Below are 15,398 nucleotides of genomic sequence, written 5' to 3'. Positions count from 1 at the left end.
GTAGAGGAAGGATAAGGGCTGGATTTGAAGCCATGCGTGGAATGCACAACGCATTAAGAGCATATTCTGATAAATAAATGTCCTGTCTTAAAAATCCCTGCATAATGCATCATAACTGAAGAGGATGCCGCTGGTGAAGTGTACTCACTTTCACTTGGATTCACCTTGTGAGTCCGTTTCAGGAAACAAGTGGGTGGTTTCAGATCTTTCACAGGAGTAGAGGCAGAGGGAGGGGGGTGTGCATGATGTAGATTTGTGCATACGTATCAACAGATCATCCATAGAGGGTGATACAGGGATGGAGGTGAAGTACAGTTAAGCCTCTTGGTGACGCACCAAAGATGAGCTAAGACAAAAGTGGCATTTTCAGAGATGTGACATGAAATCCAGGATATGATGAGGCCCCTGCATCTTCATACACACTGCATTCCAAGGGATAAGTGGAGGAGTAGCTTATGACTCATACGATATTTTTTTTTTTCCTGAATGTGATAATTAGAGGTACGTAGGTCATTAGACTAAATTTTAGTCACTATCAAGAGATAGAAAGACTTACCTGTGTCTGTGTGTTTCAGCCAAGTATTTGCTGACACCTTCTTTTTGTGCCAGGCTCTTCCTTAAGCATGCAGCCATGTTGTAGCTTTGTGATTGAACCTTTTGCAGAATTGTTTACATTTTCAAAATGATACGTTCAGGTGATACACCGCTTTAAAACTCAGTGCATCGCCCACTGAAACACATATCCACATGTATAACTCAAAGTAACTGTGATGTTGATCAAAAACAGTCTTTCGTCCTGGGACTAATTTCCATGGAGGAGGTATACGTTCCTTCTGTGTAGCGTCTTGCTGGCTCAGTTGGCAGGACAGATGTCCCACCTACAGTTCTGATTGGACAGAAGCACAGCACTTTTTTGACTAATGGCTACAAATGATGATCAGCTTCTAAAGGGGATGAAAGTAGTGACTGATTGGCCATGATTATCACAACCCCTAACACACTGAGTCTCAGATGACACTCTCAGCCCTCTGTCCCACCATCGTGCTGGTTGTTGTCCAGACAGGGTGAGTGACCTCAGTTGGGAGTGGGGGTGTGTCTCTCTCTTTAGCGTGGGATTCTGGTCTGAAGCCAAATACATCATGAGCTCTCTCAGTGTCTCATCTGCTTTTATTTGCAAACTACTAGTCTTGCCTATTTTGTTTATTGCTTTAAACCGAGGAGGGCGGAGTGTTGTTGGGGAGAAGTGGTAGATTGTTGGGGTAAAGAGAGGGGGAAGGGTTGAAGCATGGGAAAGAAGTGCAGAAACATTTCCCCTTACTCATGACGCATCAGACAAAGGCTGAAGACAGTCTGCAGGTGGAGAATGGGAGCACGGGAGGAGAATATGAGCAGTAACGATCAGACCACTGGTCTCAATCCACCTGTAATGGAGAGACAAGAGCATGGCTGCGACAGCTCAGTTAACTAATTAGCGCACTTTCACTCAGTGAGGAGGAAATGGGCTGCTACATAAAGCTGGGTTGGTGCACAAACCTCCAGGGCCTCTGCGGGAAGTGGTTTTAAACCGCTTACCCAGACAATGACAGCTGGCCTCATCAGACTCAAGGTGTTTTCTCTTCTAGTTCATTTTGATTTGCTTACATGATGGAAAGTTTTTAGTGACAAACAAATGTGGAAAACTGTTAATCAAACCTTTATTTTCATATCAACCCTCAGAAAATGGACCAGTCCATGTAAAATCCTCCATCTTTATTTCTGAACAAGAACAGATCTCTGTAATATTATTCTCAGTGGTACAGTTTATTGTACTTGTAGGGGACTATGTGCAATATTAGCATATGACATATACATGTTGCCCTTTGTTTTGTGCCAGCCTGTCTGTCTGTCTGTCTGTCTGTCTGTCTGCCCTTTGTTTTGGCACAGCCATTAAAAAGAGTAAAACCAACAATACCATCTCTTATAGATCTCTGACATATCTGACCTGTCTGTGGCTCTCAGCCCAAGCCTTGTTCCTTGCCATGCAGCATTCTCATTTGGTCACCTGTTGCAGATTGCCATTATTTTAAAATGTTGTAAAGTAATGCTTGTTAGTGTTTATTTGTGCCTCATAAGGATCGTACTGATCAAAAACTAACATTTTGCCGTGATGTCTCAGCCCCAGATGATCAGAAAACCATTTAAAAGGTCAACAATCACTAGCTTTTTAGCATTTTTAAAAGATGGCTCAGTGATTTCCTAACACAGCTGGTTGCTAAAGTTTGTAGTAAACGTTATTTAAACAGCACTAAATTGTGCATTTGCTGGGGACTATTTTCAGATGTGGATTAATACACATTTGGTATACTACTGAATATGTGCAGCACCAGGATGGTGCCAGAAAGGTTGATGGAAAGAAAAATATAGAATATCACAAGGCTTATACTTAAATGCCTGTCTGAGCCTAATCCTCATGTCCTTATGTAAAGCTGCTATAATCAATATTTTTCTATTAACAGTGGATCGAATGGGTGCCCCTATAGCTCAGTTGGTAGGGTGTGTGTCCCATGTATTGAGGCTGTCAGCCCTCTGCAGTGGCCGCAGGTTCCTGTCGTACCCTCAGCTGTCACTATCATAAAGGTGAAAATAATAGTCAAGGTTGTGCTTTCAGTTTGGCCATCAGTGAATTCAGCATTAACACTGAACTATGTGTTCTTTTGCTTTGTGTTTTGGTCCATGTAATGCTCATTTTCACAGTGTGAGCACGTTCTGATGTTGTAGAGGACACCTGTTGCCAGCGCTTACGTATCCAGATTTCCCACGGGGAATGTTTTAAGGTCGTGGTGGTGACAGTGATGCAGGGGGAGGGACTGCAGTCGAGCCAAAGCAAACCTGATCACATGAAATTCTGAGGAAACCTTGGTACTGCTTTTTATTGGCCAGTTTTTTTGATAAGGAACAAATATAAAATAGTACACAGAGCATCTAACCACTGCAGCATAAATAATAAGTTTTGCAGCAGCCTGAGATGAATAATTTGAGGTGTTTATTTCACTTTAATTTCCATAAAAATGGATTTATGGGTTTGCTACTTTGTACATGTTTATATTGGAGTTCCTTCCCTGATCATAAAGTGCTGTAGAGACATCTGCCAGAGCTCTGTTTTGGCCACATTTGAGGATAAGCAGTTATAGATGAAAGATGGATAATGGATGGACATTTGAACTGGTGATCTAAGAAGAAGAAATTTCAGCAACATGTTGAAGTCCCCTGAGATCACTGACTGTGTGGTTCATGAGAGACTTCAAATCCATCAAGGCCCATAATAGAATAGAACACAAAAGTGATGTGAAGGGGCAAAAACCAGATGAGAGCTTTTCAGGCTTCGACATAGTATCTGTGAGATGAAGGCCAGTGGCTGGCAAGGAATATACTGCCAGAATCTCTGCTTTCATTGTGTTTGTTACGAGTGCAGATCGTGTTGCAAATGAGAGAAAACCATACAAGAGATGTCACATATGTCATGGTTACTTGTAGTATGGAGTATTAGTATGTAGTATTACTTGAGTAAGTAGTGTATCCTGTTGTAAACCTAAGGTGTCTCAGCGCTTTGTGGATGAACCTGAGCTCTTCCAAATCACTAAATGTGATCATTGTGTGTTAAGAAATCCACACCTTGTTATCACTTGTGATCTTGTTAGTTTTGATGTTGAAGTTAGATGCATTGTGGTGGTTCAGAACTCAAATATTACCATTTGTTGGAATTTTTCTCGATGAAAAGGAAAAATGACATTCTGTAGTTCCAGCTTCTCAAAACTGAGAATGTGCTGCTTGTAAATTTCACATCTTTGGGTTTTGGAGCATAAAGAGGCATTTTTTCACTGGATGAATTGAAAATGAAAATAATTGCTGCTTTCAAACCCAGTACGTTTTTCATTGTCTCAAAATGATGTCTCACACAAAATGAGAGATACAAAGCCTGAAAAATCTCTGTGCATTGGAACAGATTTGTGGGATCAAAACAACAGATTTAGGGGGATCTAGTGGCAAAATATGGCAGAAATGCACTGTAATATTCAAGTGTGGTTTCATTTGTGAAAATGACCTGAAAATAAGAATCATTGTGTTTCTTATCTTAGAATGAGCTTTTGTATATCGACAGAGGGAGTGGATGCTCTTCCAAGAAGTCTGTTGCACCACCATGTTTCTACAGTAGCCCACAACGGACAAACCAAACCCTGGCTCGTCTTTCACATTTTTCATTAGTTTCACGACCACTGTAGTTTCTCCTACACACATAGAATAGGAGGGGTAAGGAGAGGTTTTCAGTTGGTGGCAATCTGAAACCACACTGCCTGATGCCACTAAATCCTAAACACTGGTCCTTTAAAAGAACTTTATTTGGACAGCATCAGGTTCTGCAATGGGTAGGCAGACAGGAGATGCAAGTAAGACCAAGGGGCAAAGGCAGGCAGCCCATAAACAAGCAGGCAGAAAGACAAACAGGAGGCTGGAAGGCCACGACACACAAGAGATGATCCAGCAGAGAACTGGGCTACAGGGCAGTTGTGGTGTGTCTATGGGGAATAATCCACCTGGCTGCAGGTGTGCAGGTAGGTTGAGAGTCAGGTGACTGGCAGATGGTCACACAAAGACATGAAAAAGCTGTAACTATTTTCCAAATCTAGACAGAGCAAGTGACAAACCCAAGAATCAAGATCAAGATCAAGATCAATATTCCTTCATTAGTCCCGTGAGGGGAAATTCCAGAATACAGCAGCATCAGTAAAGATTAATATAAGAAGTGCAAAAAGACTCTACAGCTGTGCTTGAGCTGTAAGGCTGCATTGATTAGTTTATGAAACAATTAATTGATCAACAGGAAATGAATCACCTGCTCGTTTCCAGGAGACAGGCTTAAACATTGGCATCCCTGGTTGCCATGCCAACAGTGTGGCTAAAAATCAATAAAATTTCTACATATTTCAGCCACCCAATCCCAACTGATGTTGGTAGACTGACAGCCAGTTGCATGTTTTGCCCCCAAAGGTCCAACCAAAAATGGAACGCAGTGACAAATCACTCTTTGGACCCTTAGGAGAGTGAGTAAAACATTTTTGGAGAGCTAAATTTGACCTACGTTCACTGCTTTGCTTTGGGCTGCTCTGGCCTAGATTCCTCTGAAGTCTCTCTGGTATGTGAATAGATAAATATATTCAGCTGTTAGCTTCGGATAATAGTTGAATCCCAGTGTCTCTACCACAGTCAGTCATCTTTAGGAGCAGATTTACTGCCAGCAGGTTCATCCTAAATGAACCAATCTACTTGTGTGTCTTCAGACCTCATTTGCATGTGTGGCATTTGTGGGGAATAAATAGTGTTGGCCCTCATGCCTAATGTCTATTTCAAGTGTTGTTTTTATGTATAAGCTGGAAAAACTAAACTTATGATCTCAGTTTTCTTTGTTTGTGGACCAGAGCCCAGATCAGCCCTTTGTGCTGGGCTCACTTAATTCTCTGCCCTCTCCCCACCGGGTTTATTTTTAGCTCAGACCATGTGGATGGAGAGTACAGCTTTGAGTGTTTTGCTGCTCAACAGCCATTTTTCATTCCATGAACTTCAGTTTCTTAAGCCCTAAATCCCCCAGTGTCTCTCCGTCTGTGTGTGTGACCCCGGAGGTCTTTTCAGCTGCAGTGTTTGTGGTTCTCAAGTGTGCTGTTTATGTAGTTTCCATTAGCTGCCAAGGTACAGAACATGCTTTCTGTGCACGTTACGTCATGCACGGTGGACTCCACCATAGGGTTCATCACGGGGCTTTAATGGGCAGATGCAGCTGGCATTGCTTTTTGAGTTTGGATTGAAGTTGCTGATATATCTGAAGTTTCCCCCTGAATAGATAGATTGGCGTTTTAACGCCTGTTTGCTTTCTTGCCAAGAGTTAGATGAAGAAGATCGATATCACACAAGCATCTCAGTTATTAGTTTTCGAGGAGCTGGTAGGTGGACAGAGCCAGGCTAGCTGTTTCCAGTCGCTGTGCTAAGCTAAGCGAAGAGCTGCTGGCTCTAGCTTCATGTTGAACAGACAGATATTGATCTTTTCATCTATCCCATAGCAAAAAATGTTATTTCCCATAATTATCCTCCCTTTCATTTCACCTCAGTGTCTTCATGAATGATCAAAATAGCAAAAAAAAAAATGAACCACATGCCAATAGGCTGATGAAACTCGAAAGTTCATATGATCTTGGTAAAACAACCACATCTCAAGGTCCACTTTCTTGCTCTTTCTTGCTTTCAGTCATATCACATGGTCTTCATCAGCAGATGGAGTTTGCTCAGCTGTCATGAAGATGGATCTGTTGATGGATCAGTAGCTGTTATACCCTCATCTCTGGTACTTTCATGACTTTCATGTTGGCTTAAAAGTTCATCAAGTACACAAAAAGTTCGTAAATTGACCTTGAGTTGGGATTTTTTGTGAAAGACAAGAATGTACAGTGATCAATGAATGAAATGAATGATGATAATGATGAATGAAAAACTATCATACAGCTGGAGTTCACCATAGTGAATGCAAATATATATGCATTGAGTCAGTTAAATCAGACAGGTACAATGAGGATACATGTTGAGTGTGGTACCAGTGGAGACATCGCTGTCTGTTCTGAAACTGGGCTTCATGTTTAAATGTCCATGACTAAATGAATATAACTCATTTATAACTGCTTACTCTGGCCATGAGCTCTAATCAAGTTCTTTGGCTTCATCATGGTTCTGATCCTGTTAGCATGGCTGACCAGCCCCAAAGTTTACCAGCCAATAAGACATTTTGAGGCGGATTGAGCCATAATTGAAGGATGCTGGCGGGTGCTATGTGTTCAGTCAGGTTGTAACATTTGGAGGGTCTGCTAAAGCTGAGTGCATAAACCAGACAAACCTTCCAAGAAAGTCCGTTACAGTCTGAATAACAACCGATTGTTTCATCCATTGTGTGCTGAGTTCTTCACGGTGCATAAATTACAGCCAATAGGACGCAAACGTGAAAATGGAAACATTACCATGTTGCCATGCTGTCTTTCAAAAGTGTGAGTTTGCAGGTTTTATTTGATGAGTGGAGGTGGCTAATGCTGCAAAATGTGTGATGTTACTGTATATAATTATTATGTGCACGGCCCGGTATGGAGTGAGAGTATGGTTACAAGTGCAGTGCAATAATGCAGTGCCATGAAAATTTAAGATAATATGCTCTTGGCATTTATGAGTAAACAGAACAACGATTTAAATCAGATTGCAACTGCTCCTAACATTTGCTCTCGTGTCCATCTCCAGTTTGAAGGCGGTGCTGTCGGCCCCTCTGTCCAGCGGGGCGTTGGATCTGTCCGGTATCCCTCTGACGGCTCGAGACATGGAGCGTCTGTGTACACACCTACAGCGTCATGCATCCACGGTAATCAGCTTGGAGCTGGGCTTCACGGAGCTGACGGACGAGGCGTTCCTCCTGCTCCTGCCCACGCTGGCTGCCCTGCCACACCTGGAGACCCTGGCACTGAATGGAAACAGGCTGACCAGAACTATTCTGAAGGAACTGACTGATGCCCTGAAGGTCAGGAAGTCACGTATCTTTTGAATATTTTCATCAGTTTTTCTAATTGAATCACAATGAAGTATAATATAGTAGTATAGTTCTGTAAATTAGGCCCCTTGCTTTCTTTTGCAAAGAATGTTGTCACCCTCCTATCTTTGTCCTTACTGAACAACATCCAGTTTGGAAACATTTATTTCCACCAGGCTTTAACTCATGACACCATCTGACTTTGGCATGTACCACAGAGTGTTTACCCACAGATACCACAGATCATGGTAGGCACTGGAACCACAAATTTCAAAATGACCAAAATTTACGAGAGAAAATTTCTGGTTCCTGCAGTCAAAATGAAGGTAAAGCTCCTGAGGTTCCTCTTGACGTTCCTGCAGTGGAAATTCCCTTAAACTGTGCAGTTTTCTAAGCATTTCTTTCTTTGGCACTGCCTGGTGGTAGCACCAAGAGTGGAACTGCAGCAGACAACGCTAGCCACATTTTGACAAAATAAAAAAAAAATGCACATAACTTCAACTATTAAGAACATCAATTGTTCTTCTTACTCTAGGAGAACATTTTTGACTTGACAGTAGAGAGATGGCAGTAGGGGAGGGACAGGAAAGATCCCGAGGCCACATTGACTTTCAGTTTGCTTGGAGAAGTTGTGTATTTTCTAGTTCTTTTAACTCAGTCTGAGTGATTTTGAAACCAGCATCTAGCAGCTTTCAGAACAAGTGGCTGAAACACTCAGCTGTGTTCACTACTGGTTGGCAGAAACAGTGAGGAATGCAGCCTGTTGTGGATGAGGGAACCTCTTCCTGCAGTATAACTGTGTGCAAAGGCTGGTAGATGTGGACAGTCATCTTGACAAGCATCTCGTTTTACTTACAGTAAGACAATCGTGCTGTTTTTAATACTGTATCTTGATATTTTCCACCCTAGGATCCAGGAAGCTTCCCCAGCGTGACATGGATTGACTTGGGCAACAATGTGGACATCTTCTCGCTGCCTCAGCCCTTCCTGGTCAGCCTGAGGAAGCGCTGTCCCAAACAGGGAAACCTGCCCACCATCTTGGAGTTCGGAGAGAGTCAGGCCAGCGACCCCCCTGAGAGGCTGAGGGGTCTTGGGGAAGAGGAAGAGACGGACGACACCAACCGAACTGAGAGCATGGGGGAGCTCCGGTCAGAGGTGGAGGAGGAACTGGACGGAGAGTTGGAGATAGAGGAGATGATGGAGGAGCTGCTGGACTTTGACAGGGAGGTGCAAGGGAAGGAGGATGAGGACGAGAGCATGTGGACACTGGAGGAGCAGAGGAAAGTGGGGAGGAGGAGGAGAAGGAGAGGGGAGGAGGGGAGGGACAAGGAGGAGGAGGCACAGAGGAAAGAGCAGCCGCCAGTGAGGAGGGCGGTGATGGTGGAGGACGAGGACGACACACAGAGCCACTCCTCCCGCATGTCCTGCTCCAGTCAGTCACAACACTCCTCTGGAGCCGCTGAGCCAATGAGAGCTGAAGAGGACGACTTGGACGAGGCGACTGACCAATCAGACCACTTGACCTGATTGTTGCTCCCGGCTCTGCTCTGCTTATGTTTCCCCTCCTGTGTCGAGTCCTGTGTGAAAGGGGGCGAGAGAAGACTTTGTGTCTCGCAAAGGCGAACAGAGTGCACTCAAAGGCAAACCGGCTGCAGTGTTGGAAGGATGTAATCCATATGAACATGCCACTTGATACTCCTTCCACAGATCTGATTTGTGACCAGCCACCACAGTGCTCAGATACTGGCAGAGTCACAGCTGAACCCAGGCGACTCGTGGTGACTGTAACATGAGACAAGACAGTGTCCAACAGGATGTCTTTTATCATAACTGTCTGTTGTTTAAAGTATGAATATACTAAGGATGCTAATGTGTAGAATAGACTAATTAATTATATCACATGAGGCTTTTATGTATAGAATGTTAATCTTTATTCAGGTCCTTTCCTTCTAGTAACCCTGATAATACCTACATGTGCCTGTGACATGTCCCGTTACTGGTTCAGAGTGTGTTGAGAGATAAAAAGAGACCAGAAAACATGAAAACACGAGATACACACAAGCTAGCCAGTGCCCTTAAACCTTTCGAAAAATGTTTTTGCCAAAAACTTGAAGTGGAAATGTATAAAATGTTTCCCTCCCACATACATCCATGGCTAGCCAGATGGATCGGAAGATAGACAGCAATCAGAAGTCAAGCCAACAGCTTCATGGAAATCAGTTGACTCTTAAGAAATGAGCAGATGCACCGTGCTTTAGTGGAAGAGAAGTGCACTGGAGATGAAATTAGTCAGCTCGAACCAAAAGAAATAAGGAACTGATAAAGAAAAGGACCCAGTGAAGGCCTGGAGCTTGTCAGGAGTGAAAACAGTCAAAAGTGTCGTGCCTTGGAAAGACAAGGGCTTGCTGCGGTGTCCATGTACAGCAGATAGATGTGATTGTCTAATTGCCATGTGTCTGAAAGCAAAGTGCTGGGGTACCAAGTTGAAATATTTAGTAGCCTTTTTCTCATAATCCAGGTCATGCTCCACTCCACGGTACTGTGTGCGTCACATGCTTACAGCGCTGTGTTTATATATAGGCCGCTGCTATGATCACAGTCACATATGTATCGTCTGCTGGGTTACAACAAATTCTATCCTTATGCAGTATGTAGCTCTCACCTGGCCTGTGCTTTCCGTTCAAGTGTCACTTACAGTATAGTCCATGCAGATCTTTAAGGAACAAGCTGTATCTTTGGATGTACAGTATATACAGTATATATTGTTTTTATCTGTGCAGAGGCGATCGTTTAGATTGTACAGTAGCTAACTGAGAGGAATACCACTCAATTCAAGGAATCCTGTATGTTAGTTCTGTGATCTCGGTAGGTCAAGCAATATTGTACATGAATAATGCTTAAAAGCTGGTGACAAACCCAGACGCTTAATTTGTTATATATTCCAAAAAGGCAGCGAATGGAAAGGTTTTACTGATATGGAAAGGAAGACTTTGTTGAATGTTAACTCGGATAGAAGGAAGCCTCATCCTAAAGCAGTTAAAAATGAATACATGCATGTATACTTTTCCCCAGACAGCTGCACCAGATGTCAAAGCGTTAACCTCTGGAGCTCTTAATGTGTGTGGCATCAAAAATGAACACTTATAATTTAATAACATGCTGACGGCTGACAGCTGCAGCACATCATCAGTGTTCACGTACACAAATCTATATGAAGACAGCTCTGAGGACTGACTTATAATCCTGATCACATCTTTGTCAGATTTTCTTTTTATACATTTTATTGCAGTTTCTAGAATTTCTATCTTGCTTTGCATCTCTCACATCATTAGTAAAGTGAGTCCAAGTGATGGACAGCGTGTGCAAACCAGCATACTTGAGAGATGCACCTGTGAAGATCAGTGTCGCAAGGAAGATGATTCAACCTATGAAAACAATTGTCTTCACATCAAGACTGAGAAAATAATGCTGGTGATGTAATCAAGGTTATCTCAGGTGAGGCTTGAGACTTCACATGTTTAACAGAAGCCTGTGTTACAAACTGTGGCATTTAATAGGCAGGGAGGATCTTAAAAAAAAAAAGTGTTGAGTTACATTATGGGAATGCTGCATTTATTTTAAGCATTTTCTTCTGTTTAAACCTCCAATTTAATGGATAATACTCAATTACTGAAGTTCCCTTTTACAGTCTGGTAGTTGTTCCTTATTTATGCAGAATTCCACCAACAGATGTTGGATGGGAGCCATGTTTTCATTTCAGTTTGTCTCTCTGGTAGCAGGAAATATTATCTCTGAATGGATGATCCCTCACTGGCCTGTGTGGAAAGGTCAGTGCACATGGTGAAATGTAGAACATGTACAACTAGAAGATCCTGACAGTTGCATAGCATTGGTGGAGGTGTGCAGTGTGCTGAATGACTGCCAGTTCTCCAAAGTATCGCAGCAAAGCAAAGCTGCAGTATAAATAATTTGGTTCTCTGACATACAGTAAGGTGTGCTGCCACTGGAATAAATAGATATATTTACATTTAGCTGCTGAGCCACAAAAACCAAGGCAATCAACCGTTTTAAGGTTATCCAATACATTCCGAATGGTATGCAGAGACTTCACTGGGAATTTAGCAATTTAGCAACGCTGCTTAAATGAAGAACATCCTGTTTTGTGATATGTTTTTCAGATTCATATAATGATCTTGAAAGTAATGTTCATTGTTGCCCAGGAAAACCCTTGAAGTCCATTTCAGTCCCCAGTCTGTCACCTGACAGCTGTCCATACAGCAAGCAGTTCCCTTTCACTTCAGTCAGACATACTCACCTGCAGACTTTCAGCAGTATTACACTTGAAGCTAATTACAAAGAGAAAGTTCCCTTTAAGCTATATTTACACTTGCATTGTCCTCGCAAAATCAATTGTACAACCAGCCCTGTACAATGAACCCTTTAAACGGAGGCAGACGGGCTGTGTTGCTGTCCCAGCAGTCTTGGGCAGCTCAGCTGAGTGCATCATCGCTGGCAGGATAATCACATGCACACTTAATGAGACAGAGGAAGATTGTCCTTGAAAGCCACAGTAATTTTCAGCTGTTGAAGCCATTTTGTGGAGGAAGGATTGATCGTTGCACACTGAGTACAGATTGTGTGTATACCGTCAAGTATTTGAGTGAGTCAGTGTGGATCGCTGGCTTTAGACACAGGATGCAGTCAGTGGTTGGACCCAATGCTCATCTTCAAACTGACTCACTGCATGTGACTTCAACACCAAGAACTCATGTGGAAGCCTATAGACTCTATTCTCAGGTTCTCTGCTTGCTACTAACGGGATTTCTGGCTGCGGAGAGAGAGAGGTGCACAGGGGAGATCAGAGTTATGTGTACATGTTTGCAGTGTGCTAAAGCCATGCACTTGTCTGCTTTTATGTTAAGGTCACTGCAAATCAAAGCAAAGAGATCACAACAGCTGGAATTAGATTCATTCATCAACATAGATGTGGGCTTTTAATTTGAACCCTTTGATCCATCACTCAGGGTCATCCACCTTTGATTAGAGGGATTCAGTGCAGTTTGATCTGAAACTGGAGGACATGAACCTGAAATGATGCCTCATTTTGATCCAAGTCCACACAAGAATGCTGGACATGGTTTCAAAGGTTGTCTAATATTACAAGAATAAAGTGTGTTTGCAACACTGAATAACTAATTCTTTCTGGATTTACTCCACAGAAAATTCTTGAATATAAGAATGTGCAAAGATTTGGGAAACTGGCTTCTTCTCCTTTCTGTTGGTGTCAGCTGAGAATGTTGATCAGAAACTCCCATATGGCTCAGATGTACTTCATTCACTGCACATCCATGTTGATAGTCTAATTCAAATTGTAGCCACACGTCTGTTGTTTGGTCTGTTTGGCTCTCTCTGCAGTGGTGAGGGACAGTGAGTGCAGACGCTCTGCTCGTCACTGTGGGCAGGAAGAGCAGTCCGTTCACACGTATGTTACAGTAAGACATGAGATGATGGTTGTGTTTACTTTTGACTCCTAGAGCAGGGGGGGGCTTTGAATGCTTTAAGCGATCAGAAGATATGAAGATGCCGTGTGCGTCTTGCTCAGAGACTCTGCTAATATGTCGTGACATGTAAAAAGTCAGGAGAGTTTGTAGCCTTGTATCTTTCCTCTCTCCATCAGTCTTTCTTCTTTATGTATTTCTTAATCTACAATGTACCTCTGTATTATTCTCTTTACAGTATCTTCTTCTGTCCCTCTCCCTTTCCTCAAAGCTACGTTGGATCTTTTATTTTTATGCCACTTTATCGAGGGGATCCACTGAAGAGAATGCTGTGTGCAGTCGTTTATAGATGAAAATGTAAAATGTATAATTTTCTGTTATACCATGGATCCCAATAAATTCTATGATACAAAAACAAATCCTGGCTTTTCTTCCTATTCTTTCCTTTGTTTGAATAGTATGACTGCTAAAAATTTTGAATTATAGACATCAGTTACATCCATCGTGGGGGCCCAGAGAGCAGCAGAGACTATACAAACCTAGATGTGGAGGTGCATCCATCAGCGTCAACAGTAAAAATAATAATTAAAAAAAAATCATCCAGTCTGCAGTTTTAAACATTATTAAACCATTAATAAATGGCAATAAGCCATCAACTCTGCAGTTATAAATGTAGCATGAATAGAGGGTAAAGAGTTTCTCACTTTCCGATAAGGCAACGACAGAATTTGATAAATCATCTGTACTTATAAAAGTTAAATCATGAGTAAAGGTTTTCTGCAATCATTCAAGTCTGTAAATGTTCTTCATAAATTGTCAATAAATGAATTTGATCCTGATACCCTGTTGCTCTTTTGGAGAAGATCAGGGGTGAAACAGTCTGTTGCATGGGCTCATAATAATTAAAAGAACTAAGACAGATAAAGTAAGTGTGACGCAGGAGGAGGATAAACACCAGCCACAAACAGGAAACCCAAATATTGTCCTTATTAATGGCTGATGAATTAAGTTAAATTATTTATTAACCATTAACAAACAGTTTAGTTACAACTTATAAATCCATTATAAGTTGTGCCTGATTGTAACACGATACGAAGGGAGGCATTTAGTCACTATGGCATAAAGGTGCTTCATAGGTGTTGGTTTTAGTTCAGTGAAATAGTGCCTTGAATTCTGTCTATAACTAGATTTGTGTTTTTGACTAAAAAAAGAAAAAGAGTTAGTCCTTTTCTGAGCACTTATGTACAAATCATCTGCTGGTGGATGTCAAAACACAACAGTCAGGTTTGACAATCTTGGTATTGAAATGATTAATGATATCTAATACTGTTTGACTGACATCTAGTGGCTAAACTTACACATTGCAACCAAGTCGTCAGTTACCGGGTCAAATGAGCTGGATTTAGTTACATGAGCTTCTCAATGCTTGCGGGAGCAAAACGTGAATTGCATGTGTCCACAGTGTAATTACAGCACTGCTGCTGATCTGGCGCAATAATGAGGCAAGCTTTAGGTTTCACAACAACCCATCAACATGAAGGACGGGGCCGTCAAGTTAAACAGAGTTTAACAGGAAGAGCAGTTTACTCACTTTACCTACAAAATAAAAACTTACAAATTTGTCACTTTTGAAAATGTAAATACAAACTGAAGTACTGGATGGTAAATGAGAGCAAGATGACAATAGAGGATTTGTCAAATGTTCTTGTTTTACCGAGTTTGCTTTTACTGACAATCATAAATTTGTATCATTGTCAACATTTAATCGCGCGAAACGGAAGTTTTATGATACTCTTTCAGATTGTGACTAGCTTGAAAGTGTGCGTCTGGCGCACATAATTAGTACGTCACATCCGGTGAGTGGGGTCTTTTTGTAGCTGTGTCCCAATTCAGGGTCTGCATCCTTCGGAGGATGGATTTGAAGGCCGATTACGTCATAACGCTGCGCGAAGGCTGTCCCAATTCGTCCAAATTCGAAGGATCCTCCAAATGCAGCCGACAAATGCGTCCTCCTTTTCCCTGTATTTGGAGGATGCGTCGCTACTATCCTTCACGGCCTCCCATATCCCAAGATGCTTTGCGCACCGATTGTTTTTTTTAATAATGGCGACCTGTTGATATGAGGAGCTCAGTTAACAGTTAGCCTTATTAAAACTCTTCACTTACAAATGTTACAAGCTCGTATGTCAACTAATATCTTATTTTGGGTGAATACTCGATTGTGATTGGCTGCAGGGTCTCCGTTAAAAAGTGTTGTAGCACAACTATAAAAAAGTTCCGGTCAAATAGCCTGATTGTTCTAAATTTTTGCG

At 42.1% G+C, this 15,398-nt stretch overlaps 1 protein-coding gene across 1 annotated transcript in view; it reads left to right on the top strand.

Moving 5' to 3' along the window:
• The window catches only part of lrrc75a (leucine rich repeat containing 75A), a 52,608-nt gene extending 39,103 nt beyond the window's left edge, over positions 1 to 13,505 (top strand). Inside the window, exons 4-5 of the mRNA XM_076735062.1 lie at positions 7,306 to 7,579; positions 8,498 to 13,505. Of these exons, the coding sequence (XP_076591177.1) occupies positions 7,306 to 7,579; positions 8,498 to 9,115 (892 nt within the window). The 3' untranslated portion in view covers positions 9,116 to 13,505. The remainder of the gene's footprint in view (positions 1 to 7,305; positions 7,580 to 8,497) is intronic.
• The last annotated feature ends 1,893 nt before the right edge of the window (positions 13,506 to 15,398 follow it).

Source organism: Chaetodon auriga, chromosome 7 (assembly GCF_051107435.1).
Source record: "Chaetodon auriga isolate fChaAug3 chromosome 7, fChaAug3.hap1, whole genome shotgun sequence".
Lineage (NCBI taxonomy): Eukaryota > Metazoa > Chordata > Actinopteri > Chaetodontiformes > Chaetodontidae > Chaetodon > Chaetodon auriga.
Note: the sequence above shows the minus strand (reverse complement) of the source record. Positions and strands in the feature narration are given on the sequence as shown.